Source organism: Mugil cephalus, chromosome 20, assembly GCF_022458985.1.
Source record: "Mugil cephalus isolate CIBA_MC_2020 chromosome 20, CIBA_Mcephalus_1.1, whole genome shotgun sequence".
NCBI classification, from domain to species: Eukaryota; Metazoa; Chordata; class Actinopteri; order Mugiliformes; family Mugilidae; genus Mugil; species Mugil cephalus.
Window position 1 is genome coordinate 11,348,723 of NC_061789.1, and position 13,674 is coordinate 11,362,396.

At 46.3% G+C, this 13,674-nt stretch overlaps 1 protein-coding gene and 1 long non-coding RNA gene across 2 annotated transcripts; one reads left to right on the forward strand and one right to left on the reverse strand.

The window, feature by feature from the left end:
- Positions 1 to 743: 743 nt before the first annotated feature.
- sh2b1 (SH2B adaptor protein 1) lies at positions 744 to 10,562 on the forward strand. Its single transcript, XM_047572131.1, has 10 exons — positions 744 to 1,128; positions 2,864 to 4,988; positions 5,203 to 5,304; positions 5,644 to 5,735; positions 5,837 to 5,919; positions 6,659 to 6,814; positions 6,903 to 7,114; positions 7,579 to 7,753; positions 9,368 to 9,458; positions 10,417 to 10,562. Exons 2-10 carry the CDS (start codon positions 3,273 to 3,275, stop codon positions 10,436 to 10,438), a joined length of 2,649 nt encoding a protein of 882 aa, XP_047428087.1. The 5' UTR covers positions 744 to 1,128; positions 2,864 to 3,272; the 3' UTR covers positions 10,439 to 10,562.
- LOC124998017 lies at positions 7,766 to 10,218 on the reverse strand. The gene is made up of 3 exons (XR_007111012.1): positions 10,115 to 10,218; positions 9,323 to 9,478; positions 7,766 to 8,118 (listed from the first exon to the last, which is right to left on the reverse strand). It is a non-coding gene; the product is annotated as an uncharacterized LOC124998017 (long non-coding RNA).
- Positions 10,563 to 13,674: the final 3,112 nt, after the last annotated feature.

Sequence of the window (13,674 nt, forward strand, 5' to 3'; positions counted from 1 at the left end):
TCATCTACGATATTAGTTTTTAGTAAATTATTTTCCTGGGGAAAAAAATACCCCAAATTCTCCCGTGTGCAGTTACAAGCTTTCAATTTAATTATATCCCCAACTTGTTTTGTTGTCTGTTTCTTTTTTTTTACAATCCAACCAACAGACTAATTAAATGAGGAAATGATAAGCAGATTATTCCTTATGAAGTCAACTGATCCCCTCTTTTGCAAATATAATTATTCCATGCTCCTTACACATTAATGCACCAATAATAATTTCACATTTGATGCTCCATAGATGGTTTAATTAATTATTAATAATTTTGTTAATGTACATTTGTGTGTATTTTGCCTGTTTTTTCCCGACGTATTATTATTATTATTATTATTATTATTATTATTATTATTATTATTATTATAGATCAGATGCACTGGGTTCAGCTCAACATCAGATCCTTGGACATGTGGAGCTCTGTACTACATCTGTTGTCGTGGTCTCATCATCAACAACCCAGTCTTCATTCACTCCTACCTGAATCAACAATTCTCCAACCTGTCTACCTCTTATATTCCCAAATTGTCATGCAACATCATATATCTGCACAATTTAGTTATGTTCTCAGAATGACAATAAAGACTCTTTATTCTTGATATAAATAAAATGTAATTGAACTGAACATGTGTGCTGCCGGACCGGAGCGTGTACTGAGCTGGGACCCCTTCCGGACGGAGCGGAGACCCGTCCTGACTCCTGAGGTCCCAGCTCTGGGTTAGTTTGTTTGTTTTGCGTGGAGGGGGTGGGGTGGAAGTCCGAGCGGAAGCCGTCGCTCCACTTTTTTCTCCTGCACCATTTGTTTTTCGTCTGTCTCTTGTCGCTGCCCGTCGGCTCCAGCTGTTTTTTTCTTCACGGCCGCTGTCAGGAACGAGACGCTGCACTCGCCGACCTCCCAAATATCGCGAGAGAGGGTGCAGAGCGAGAAGAAGAAGGGGTCCAGGCGAGACATTAGCAAAATATTCATATTTAGCAACAACAACAACAACCTTTACGAAAAGGACTGTTCCGTTATGTAGACCGCAAGAATGACGAAATGTGCGGCAGCTTCACCCAAAGACGCGGATGAACACGCTGGACTGTGATACACAGGTGAAGCTGGAGCAATATTGAAAGCTAGGTAGCAGGTTTATTAATAGCTAGCAGGCTAACGGTTAGCATGGCTAGCTGATAATCTTTAGGTGATTCAGTGTGTGGTCACATCCCAGCCTCAGGTCACAGTGGCCGTCTCAGAAATCAGCCAAATGCAACCAGCGGGGCCAAATGAAGGTGCTAATGAACGACAGGTCTGTAGTCGAGTCGAGGCTGTGTAGCTATTGTTAGCTGGCTAACGTTACACGTCTTTAAAGGAAGCTGAACGAGCAAGCAAGACTCACACACCGCTTTCTGCTCCATGGTAGTGAGGCGACATGATCCAATATTTATGTCACTTAAAGCTGTTTCACGATGCATCGCCCGCATTTGGCGGCGATCGAGAAGGGGGTTCACATCCTTTTATTTAAGTAGATGTGCGATCATCACACTGTAGAAATACGAATATCAGCTAAACGCACCACAGTGAGTATTAGAAATAGAAATCCCGAACAAAATCGGTTGATATGGTTAAATTCCTTCTTATTTATCTTCTCCTTTAACGTGGAAACAAGAAGGTTACAATCTCCGCTCAATGGATATTTTTTTTCTTGGTTTTTCTAATAATAAGAACTGGATTGGGAGGGAAAGCTCTTGAGGTTTTCGGCTCCAGATGCTTGGAAAAAGGTTCAGTCCGAACTGCGTCTACGAAACCTGAAAACAGTGGAGTCAGTCTTTCTGCATGCAAGTGTCTTAATTATGTTCCTATGTAACTCATTTATTTGTTGTTCGTTTTTATCTTTTAATTCTGTACCTGCGTTGCTGTTATATATAGTTAATTACATTGTTAATTAATATTAATGCATTAATAAGAAAAATGTTACCAGTAACGAAATGTAAAAGACACCCATGACAGGGACACATTTATATCTGCCTATCTGTAAAATTATTATTTATTTTAACTGATGCATTAAAGGCAGCAGTTGTAGTTGGTTGGGCTGAGTTAAACCTCTATAGGCTGGCGACTAATTATTATTTATAGTGTAGTTTTTCTTTGATTTATTGTTTGGCTCTAAAAAAAACAAACTGATGACACTTTGACATTTCTTTGACTAATAAGTGATTTGTAGATTCATTCACCTTGAAAATAACCGTTAGATGCATAATATGATATGAAAAATGATTAATATTCGAGTTCTTAAAAGGAAAAGTCCACGCTTGAGAAGTTGAAACCATGAAATTTATGGCATCTCAGCATAAAAAATAACTTAATTCTTTCTGCGGTGCTGTAAAGTCACCTAATTTAAAGCTTTGCCTCATGTTTTAGAGGCTCTCTGTATGTTTCGTATGCTCTTAGCTTAGTTTGTAAATTAAATTAGAGGTAAGGAATGTTATAGAAGTCGGGACCCGCCTAAAGGACAAAAATCTTGAGTTTGTATTTAGGCTCAGTTGGAAGTGATGCATGTATGGCAAGGAAAACATTAGGCATAAGAAGTGTCCTGATCATTGTCTTAGGTAAAAGTAGGGATATAGAAATGAGATAAGATCTTTAAAAAAAAAAAAACCCATTCAATTTAACTTATACTTCTATTTATAGCTATAACTTACATCTTCTGTTATTCCTTTTGTTGAATCCAGTTTGTTATCTCAGTTCTGTGTTTTGCCTTCTTACAGCTCTCATAGTTTTAAGTTATAAAGTGTTCTCAGGTTATTTAGGAGCGTGTAAAGTTAAAGTTTGTGTCTGTTTTTTTTACAGGATGTGGCCAAACTTCTCTGGATTTATGTCGGATGGTGAGACGAGGCTGACGCTGCGAATCCCACTCATTTCCCCTCTTCAGTCCTGTCACTCACTGGCCGTCTGAGCCCCTTATTCTCGTGCGGAAAAGATAAAGGTCATGGTTACACAAAATAATGTAGCAAAAAGCTCATCCTTTGTGACATTTGACCTCTTTTAAACCCGCCGCGTCGTCCTCTTAACTCTTTCTTTTAGATGGGGCTGAAAACAGCACTTAAGTTCGCACTCATTTGTAAATTAGGAGACCAATGTGCCGTGTTTGCGCCCACTCATTCACCCCAGCTGTGCAATCACTTCAAGTTTGTGTTGTATGTCTGAAGTGATTTGACAAGATCATCAACTCGGCCAGAGCTCCTGATCTTTCAGGAGGATGAACGGCTCTCTTTTAACGCCGCCCAGCCCGCGGGCTGCCAACTCCTCTCCTTTACCTCCCTCACCCTCCCCGTCCCCATCCCCGCCGTCCCCGTCTTTGCTGCCCTTGTCCCCCCGGCCTCCCCCTCTCCCGCCGCTGGTGAGCCCCCCGCCCCAGGCTCACCCGTCCTCGCTGTCCGACACCCCGACGCCATCCCCCTCGCCTTGCCTGAGTTGGACCGAGTTCTGTGAGCTCCACGCTCGCGTCGCCGCTGGGGACTTCGCACGCCACTTTCGGGCTTTTCTCCTGGAAAACCCTCACTACTCCACCGACTCGGCGGCAGCCTTCTGCCGGCGCTTCACCGACCGCTTCGTCCGACACTTCCAGAGCGAGCTGGAGGGGGTGCTCCCGCCGAGCTGCGCGTCTGGGAGGGATGAAATGGTGAGCTGGGCTCCCCAGTCCGATGCGACTTCCCTGGAAGAGGAAGCGGTCTCTCCTCTGTCGGCAACCGGGGGGGCGGTCCTGCCGTGCCCTCCGACTAACGCGGCGCGCGCGGCGTCCAAGCCCGCGCCGACGCGGCTGGTGTTGGAGAGCCGCAGCGGGGACAGGTTTCAAGATTCCTACGCCCACGGGCAAGTCCTGCCCCCGTCTTCGTCGTCGTCGTGCTGCTCCTCGGTCGGAGGCAACAACGGGAGGCGCGAGGAGAGGGGGCCCATGATGGCCCCCGGAAACGGGGAGGCTCCCGTCGAGGAGGAGGAGGACTGCTGGCTCGGGGTGGCGTCCGTCGGCGAAGACGTCGAGCCGGAAGAGCGGGAGGCGGAGTCCTCGGAGGTGGACAACGCGGACCCCTCGCACACTCCCCAGATCCCGCCTTCCTCTCTCACTCCTCCACCCGGCTCCAAAGGCAGCAGCACGCCCAACTCCTCCAAAAACAAACTGAAGAAGCGCTTCTCGCTGCGGAGCGTCGGCCGCAGCGTCCGGGGGAGCGTCCGCGGCATCCTGCACTGGCGGAGCTCCTCCAGCGACTCCGCCCAGAGCCAGCTGCCCTCCAGCTACAGCTACACCATGGGCGTCCAGGATGCCAGCCTGATTTCGGCCTCCAAGAGGAACTCTGGCACCCAGCCCCCCACGCCCACCTCCTCCATGCCCGTCTCCCTGTCCATGCCCCTGTCCCTGCCTCACTCCTCCTCCTCCTCCCTGCCGCCGTCGTCTTCAAGCAGCGCCACCTCGCTGTCTCTGTCGGAGGCCGCCCGGGATCGGCGGCGAAGCAACGGCGAGGGAGGCGAGAAGGAGAAGTGGAGCCACCGCTTGGAGAAACTCAGACTGTCCCGGTCCCCTCCCCCCGTCCTCACCCCGAACGCCTCCGGCTCCCAGTCCGCCTCCTCCATGCTGCCGCCGAGCAGCGCCGCCGCCATGGGCCCCCCGCGGAAGGTGGGCCGGCTGGTGCGGGAGGGCGGGGTGAGCGTCAGCTCGTCCAACGACGAGTTGAGCGGGAGCCACAGCTTCTCCGGCTTCTCGTTCGGTCTGCTGCATCACGGCACGGACAACAACAACGCTGCCTCAGCTTCGTCCGCCGCAGCTCAGGCCGGTTCGGTGCAGCCTCTGGCCAGCGGAGGGAACGTGCCCTGGAGGGGAGGACGCTGGCATAAATGTCGCCTGGTCCTTAAGGAGAGGGACAGAGAAGGAGGAGAGCGGGGAGAGGAGTACTACTTGGAATTCTTCATTCCACCCAAAGTGAGTAACCCCAAAGATCCCATTCATGGAAGTCATAGTACTGCATATTATATAAACCTGAATAATAGTAATCATTACATTATTAATTCATGTCAGGTGGGAATATACTTAAGATCATCTCTTTCTAGTGACCTTATTTCTTAAATGTTCTTCTTAACGCCTCATAACAGCCACTTCTTAAAGCTAAAGGGAAAACTGCTGTTTGTCTCCTCAGTCGTCAAAGCCTCGGCTGACTGTCCCCTGCTGCTCGATCGTGGATGTGAGAAGCACCACAGCGCTGGAGGTCCCCGACAAGGAAAACACCTTTCTGCTGCAGGTAACCGCCCGAGGCCCCCGTCTCGTCTTTCCGTCCCTTTTAATGCGCGGCCACTTTCACACAGACCCGAGCGCCATAGGCATCCTCAAAAATGTAACTAGGCATCACGGCAACACAGATCACAAGAGCTGTGATTGGTCCGCTTGGTAGTAGCGTGTTTTTAGCTGCTTCTCCATCTCCGCAATTTCTGAATTGATTGTTTTGGATCAGTAAAGATGGAACACATTGGAGTAGATTAAGCAAATATAAATGTAGACATAAGCTGCACTTTGGTTTGTGAGGGGTCATAGCAGTGAAGCATCCACACAGACTCTGATTGACTTTTTTATTCCCCCTCAGCTGGACGGCGCGGCGCAGTACGTGATAGAAACGCGAGACGCTGTTCAGATGAGGGCTTGGCTGAGCGACATCAGGAACGGCATCTGTCTCAGGTAAAGACGACAGCCGAGCCGCTGCAGCCTCCTCGTATCGTCTGATATGTTCTCTGACAGATGTGTGTGTGTTTGGTTCGCCTGCCTCCTCTTTCCCACAGTGAACAGGAAGACGCTGAGGGCGTGTGTATGGGGCCTTTAGACATCAGCGGGACACCTGAGATTGGTGACCGTCTTTCACAAGGTGAGCGTGTCTCTGTTTGTGACGGCCTCCTACTGTGGGTGGAAATAGATCAACAATAGTATCAGTATAATAGTATCTCACGCATACATTCTTTATGCATCCCCGTGTTTATAATTAATCATGATTGACACAGGAAAAGGGATTTTAAGCTGCCAGCCACAGCCCTTATTCCAACAGTTTTCCATTCGTCTGTCTCGCACGTATAAATCACTCCTCTTTCCGTCTCATAGAGCTCTTTAATAATTTAGTGGCAGTTAGCTGCTCTATGTGGCCTGGTAAGCATTTACGAGTGATGCTGTGAACTCTTCTTCTCTCTACTTCCTGTTATTCTTACTGGCAGATCACCCGAATAAATGGACGTGCACAGTGCTGGGGTCTGCAGCTCGTTATTCCTTATAAATTTCCCCTAAAAAATATTTGAGTCTTTCAACCGGTTCCAGCATGTTGGTCTCACCGATGTCTGTGCTTGTCCTGGATGAGGAAATGCACTTCAGACCACAGCTGTCGTAGTCGGCGTCACAGCAACGTGCATTTACATATCTGGGGAGGTGGATGACAGAGTACGGACTAGATTCAAAGCGAAAGCTGAAATTTAGCTTAAGAAACGTACATGATCGCTCTCTACTTCCAGCTGCTCCTGTTGAATCCTGAGAATATGCAACTTCTTCCGCTAAACTTGAGTCTTCTTTTTAACGTGAGAGACTTTTCTCCGCTCTCTTGTTCTTTTCGGTCATGCCAGTGTGTTACGGAGGAATCGGAGGCTCCTCACCCCTGATGGATCCCCTCCCTCCGGAGCTGCCACCCCGAGCCCCCCTCGACGAACCCGACGGCCGAATACTCGGAGGAGGCGGGGCCAGCCTGGGCACGCCGTTCGCTGAGACGCCAGACGCCACAGGTGACACTGTCAAACTTAACGGCAACCTGTTGCAGCGCAATGATGACAGTGACTATTAATGATTATTGTCTTTTCTTCAATCATCCAGGGTCCTTCCTCTTCTCCGATGTGCCGACGACCGAGACGGTCGAGCACCCGCTCAGCGAGTGTCAGTGGTTCCACGGCACCCTGTCGCGTCTCAAAGCTGCCCAGCTGGTGCTGGCTGGAGGGCCGGCGAGCCACGGCGTCTTTCTGGTCCGGCAGAGCGAGACACGGCGCGGAGAATATGTCCTCACCTTTAACTTCCAGGGCAAGGCCAAGGTGAGTCCGAGACCGAGGAAGTCAAAAAAAAAACAATCCTGAAACTAAATCCTGTTTACAGTAAATATCACAATGTTGATTGTGATTCATCAGCAGATACTTATTTATACGTCCTCCTCTCTAGAGACTAATATATTAACAGATCATTCAATCAGATTACTTCAGTCTTGCTTTATAAGTGGAACATTTGAGACTTAAATATCTACAGTAAAACGTCTACCCCAAAAGTAGGGACCCCCTACCAAGTAAACATAAACAAACCTAACTGGTACATATACTATATATATGTTGGATTCATGTTAATTTGTATTTGGAAAAAAAAACAAAAAAAATCTGTGGGGGAAAATTAAAAAAATATAAAAAATGTCTAATCAACCAACATTTTGCGTTCCTCTGTGGACCCCCTGTTGAAGTCCTGTGGTCTACAGTCAGTTTTGTTCACACGTTGCTTCCACCCACTCCAGCATCTCCGCTTGTCCCTGAACGAGGACGGCCAGTGTCGAGTGCAGCACCTCTGGTTCCAGTCCATCTTCGACATGCTGGAGCACTTCCGGGTGCATCCCATTCCCCTGGAGTCCGGAGGCGCCTCCGATGTCACGCTCATCAGCTTCGTGGGGGCCACCGCGGTTCGCCAGCCAGGTATGGGCTTCTTCTTCTTCCTCGTTCCCCCGTGATCTCCAGGACCCCACCATGAGTTTATGTCTGACTCGTTCAAACTTGTTTGGAGTTACTGGCGTCAGGTGTGATACCCGCTGGTAAGTTTCTTCTGTTGATGTTAACGTTTAGGCTTTAGGTGTTTCAGCTGTAGAGTCGGTGGAGACGCAGCCACAGGGAAAAAGAAACAAGCAAATCTTTTTTCTTACTCGTGTAAGATGTTTAAAATGTGGACTTGTTCTTCACTGTTGACGAAATCAATACTATAAACACGACCTGACTGATCACAGCTGTTTTTGTTGTTTCACCGTAGCCTCCGTAGTTTCATCCGTCTGTTGTAGCTTCAGGTTCTTTAAGAAGAAAAAACATAAAACAACTTAAACATCTACGGCAATGACATGTGACCAAGTTGTGTTTGCAGCAGGGTCAAATAAAACATGTGGCACATTAAAAGTAAATAAAAGGTACAATGTCTGAATCAGAGCCATATGTTAAAGAGAGTCTGGCCAACTCAAATCATGGGCGCTATGTTTGCTACATCAAAGGGAAGATTGGGCCTGTAAATGTTATTGCCAACGTCTGTCCATATGTAAAAGGCACTCACTTAAATATCCCAACATCCTTAAATAGTCAAAATTAAACTAGTCTTACTGTATTTACTATAATCATTATAACATTAGCACGCTAGGCATAATAAGTTAGTAGCAACCGAGGCAAAGTTACGTAGATTTTTCTGTCAGTACATGGAGATAAATTACATATTCACAGCATATATGACGGTAGCTGTTATTTTTCTAAGCCTTTAGTCTAAATAACTACGTAGCAGCAGGCTTTGTTAACTTCAAACTTCCTTCATTTGTAAAGTGGTGTTGGGCATTTTTGAGATCAAGGTCCACATTAACTTTATTTTTCATATATAAAATCTTAAAAAACGTCAAAGGGAGACATTGACATGTACCTCACATAACGGGGAGAAATCAGTTCACATCCAGTTCTTAATTTTAATCTTCTGCTCCCATAACTTTATTCTCTGTTATCACCACTTCTCTACGGGTGAATATTGGTTACATGTATCCAACATGGCGCCCATGAAACACGTGACCAGCTCAGAACCAATCAGCATAGAGGGATAGTTCAGACAGTCCATTCCCTAGTTGGCCAAACTCTCTTTAACATACGGCTCTGGTTTGTATTACATCCGCAGCGTTAGACAAATGGACAGACAGATCCTAGAATGTGAGCCAGGTGTTGAACACCTGTAGGGAAGTGAACAGTCACCTCGAAGGTCAGAGCTGCTGCACAGCTGGAAACACATCCATCAAATGTCTGTCTGTGTGTTTTTTCGTGGCAGCCATGTTTTCACTCTCATCTCTTCCTTTCCCTCTCCACACGTATCCAGAATCAGACGTTTTGAAACGAGCGACCACTAAACACGTATCTATCTCGGAAGATTCGGGACAATTTTAAACGTTTTAAAATAACAGGGACAGAAACGAACTCTGCTCGGCTTCGCACCCCGCAGCCTTTTTCATCTGCTCCCATCTGTGTTCTGACCTCTTTGTTGTTGTCTTGTTGTATCCGTTGGCTCATCCCTTGCAGGCCGGGACAGGGCAGGCAGTCGGCCTACAGTCTGTGATGTCATCACCACGCGCCATCCTGACTCTCCATCAACCCCCATCTCTGACTGTGTGTAAGTGAGACCGGACTCAGCTGAGAGCGAGAGAGAGAGAGAGAGAAAAGAGTGTGTGGCAGGGAGTGAGTGAGGCCGTTTAGTTATTATTTTTTTTATTTATTTTTTATTTACCCACATGTCAGAGGACGGCTTCCTGCTTCTGAGCTGTGCAGCTTTAAGTTCTTCATGAGTTTGTTTCAACGTTCAGGTTCAGCGCCACAGTTGTCTTGGTTTAAATGTATATATGTGTTTTAGTTTATTTTTTTCTTCTACAAATCTGACCATTGATTTTAATCTTAAAGCCAAATACATTTTAATTTGACTTCCTTAAAATGCTTTTTATTTTCTAAGTTAACAGGTATTTTAAATTGAAAAATGTGAAGACGTTTTTGCCTGCTTTTTGCGTAGCATATGATCACAGTCTGAACATTTTTCAGTTGTTCAGACAAATTGATGAGTTTGGAGACTCGTCGCGGGGACGAGGTTTTAGTTTTTTTTTTTACACTTTTTGATGAATTAGATGAGACAGATGATAAAACAGTCATTTTTAGGAGCAGATTCATCACTGCTGGTTAAATGTGGATTTGTAGATATTGTCCTATAGTTTGTGTGTTGCCTGTGTGTGTGTGTGTGTGTGTGTGTGTGTGTGTGTGTGTGTGTGTGTGTGTGTTCACCGTGAATTGGACTGCCTCCATGACTCCCATGGACTCCACGACCGCAGACCTCCGCCGCCTAACCAACCACTCACTGTCACTTTCTCTTTTTCTCTCCAACTTCTCATCCTTCTTTCCTCCGACTACGCTGTCACTTCCACTTTCGGCCTTATTTCCTCCCCCCCCCCTCCTCCGCCCCACCACCCCCACCCTCAACCCCCCCCACCCTCCCACCTCCTCTGCCTTCCTTTATTTACACTTCTCTCTCATTTCCCTCCTCTCTTTCTTTTTCTCCTTTTCTCGCCTGTTGCTCCTCCTTGCAGACTTGACCAGCAGACCCCGTAGCCCGCCTCAGCCTCCTCCCCTGCCGCCGGGGCGACCGCCGCCGCCTACTCCGCCCCAGGAGAGGGGAAACGAGACGGAGCCGGGGGGAGGAGGAGGAGGAGGAGGAGGAGGAGGAGCAACAGCAACAGCGGGAGGAGGAGGAGGAGGAGGTGGTGGTGGAGGAGGAGGAGCAGCAGCAGCAGGAGCAGGAGGTGGAGGAGGAGGAGCGGCGGCGGCGGCGGCGACTGTGGTGACAATGGCGGCCTCGGCAGGAGCGGGAGGAAGTGGAGGCAGCGGAGGTGGTAGCGGGGGAGGAGTGGAGGACTGGGAGGACAGAGACAGGGACACTCCTCTCCGCCAACTAGAAGCTGTGGAGGGAGAAGAGAGGGACGGAGCGAGGGCTCCCCGAGCCATCGATAACCAGTACTCCTTCTTCTGATGAAGGGAAGGCCAGGAGGAGGAAGAATGGGAGGAGGAGGAGGAGGAGGAGGAGGAGGAGGAGGAGGTGTATGCGTGTTTTTGTGTGTATCTGACAGAGTGTGCGTGCGAGAGCGAAAGCGAGAATGAATGAGGCGGCGTACATCATAGCCATTTATAACCAGTATTTTTATTTTGTTAGCAAGGTGGAGGAAGAGGAGGATGAGGAGGAGGAGGTGTAAAAGTACTAACACTAAATGAGAGAGAGAGAGAAGACTAAGCAGCAACGGTGAGACGGGTGAGAGCGGCTTTACACTAACACTAAACTAGCGGTACATTTCTTTGAGTCTTTAGCCAGATAAGCTTCGTGTTTTGCCGGTGCGCCTCACAGTGGGCTCTGTCCTCTCTTCGTGAACAGTAGTGAGAGCTGTGAAGCCAGCAGATCCAATACCTCACAGCGGTCCTGCCAAGACAGCACACGCTAGCCAGAGGCCAAACATACTCTACAGACATTTCAACTGTGGCGAGAAGACTCAAAGCATTACACTCCAGCTGAGACGATGCGCCATTTTTTTTTCTTTTGTTTTGTTTTTTTTAAAAAAAAAACAGCTTTACCTGTCCACAGGAAGTGTCTGCTTAGCGCTGTGGCTCCTTCACAACAACCTGCACTCATTTATAACACTGTTTGTCTCATCCATAGAAAAAAAAAAAAATGTTATTTGTCTGCTTTGCAACTTATGTGGGATGAGAAATTTAGATTTTAACGCAGAATTCAGCATGCAGTTCTCCATGTTTCACATTTTTCCCGGTGAGCTGCAGATAGCATTATTTAAAAACCTTGCTTAACGAGACAAACGTTCAAAATAAAAAGGGCAAAAAAAAAATATATATAAAAAAATGAGTCGCCAGAATCTAAACCAGCTGCAAACGTGGATGTAGTTTGCTGTGAAATATTGGCAGAGGAGCTCAGAAGTGTAATCCTCCTCAGGAAGTTGTGACCGAGCCCGAGTGCTGCAGCCGATTCCTGTGCACGCAGGATTATAACTGCTTAAATCATAGCAGATTAACCCCTAAATAAAATGAATAGATTTATTTTTAATAATAACATTAATTTATGATTGAAAAAAAGCTATAAAACCGACATCTGAAATGTGAATTTAAATCAACAATAATGAATGTGTACTACTACTACTACTACTATTACTACTACTAATAATAATCATACTAACACTAATTACATGGTTTACATGTATTTACCGCTACATTTTAGATGCCACAAGTTGGTCTCACACAGATCAAACATTTCTCTCTGTAAAAGTAGATCTCGGTTTATGAGGGTAAAACTTGACGCCTTTTATTAGTTTTATTGCATTAATCGCCTCAGTTTTATCCCACTGCTTCAAAAGCGAAGCCAAAACGCAGCAGAAACGGGAGCTGCCATCTTGCCTACAAATGTAGCTCGTGAGCTCGTGGTTACAACTTGAGAAGTCTGCTACACAAAATGTTTTGCTGTTCGGTTGGTAACGTCAGCTGTGAGTCGTTGCTAGGCAACGGCAGCGAGGCTAAGCGAGCCGCCGACAAAGCAAACAGAAGAAAAACGAAGACACGGCGAAAGATTATCTACATTTTTTTCTCAGACGTTTCACAAAACAATCGCAATATATTAGCTTGTCGTCGGCAAACACGTGAACTCATGTAACCCTCCCGGAAAAAAAAAAACGCTAAAAGTAGAAGTTGTTGTTGTCTCAGGAAAAAGGAAGCTGCATCAGCAGATTGAACGCATGCAGGACCGTTCTGCCTTCAGCTGCCTGACCTCCGTCCTCTGGACTGGAGAGGGGCCGAGCTCAGTTCGCATGAAAACCACCGGCATCAGCACGCGGATAACGGAAGATGCACGTACGCGATAGCTTAGCTTCTGCGGCAAACAAATACACACACACGGGCGTGAAACGGGGTCATCGTCCGACCGGTTTTAGGAAAGATGTTAAATAAAAAACCGTTAAGCTAGTTTTAGTTGCCAACTTGGGTTAATGACAGGATTATTTGATTTAGCTGCTGATATTTACTCCACAATGACCAAGATCACCATTACTCACTCCCTGATTATAACCTCTTTATGAAGGAGCTTAGAAAGAGCTCAGGAAGCATTGGTTTTTGACAGGATCCTTGTGTCTAAACAAGCCATAGAAAACATTGATAAATGTTCAGACGTTTATGAAGAGTTTAGCTGCGACATATAAACCCTTTGTAAAGATACGGTACGGTTGTTTTTATTAAGGCTCATAATGGAACAAAATTATCAGTCATTATATATAAAACCATTGATCACTACTCACAAATCCTTCATAAAGGAGGATATCATTAAAAAGTGAAACTGATTTTTTTTTTCTCTTTCATTTCTTCCTGTTAATGGTATTTTTGCACGTCTCAACTGAGAAGATACACACGACTAACACTACGGTACTTCAGTTTTTACCAGTTATTCTTATTGAATTATACATTTCCAGAAAGGTTTGCACACAGGTTAAGATTAAATTGGCTGTTTTTTTTTGTTTTTTGTTTTTGTTTGGTGCCGTCTCGACTGTGTGTGTAATGATTTGGGTCCGTAGCAGGCAGGAAACATTTACCTCAGTCACACTTAGCAGCATCACTCAGTACGTATGTCTCTCTCTCTTTCTCTCTCTCTTTCTCTTTCTGGGAGAAAATTATTGATGAAACCAATAACAATAACGTCGATGGAAATAATATTAATAATAATGACGGTCAGAATAATAGTATTAAATTTATTTGTTTTTAAGACACCTTTTTATTTTGTATGCTTACTCCATGTAACACTTGTT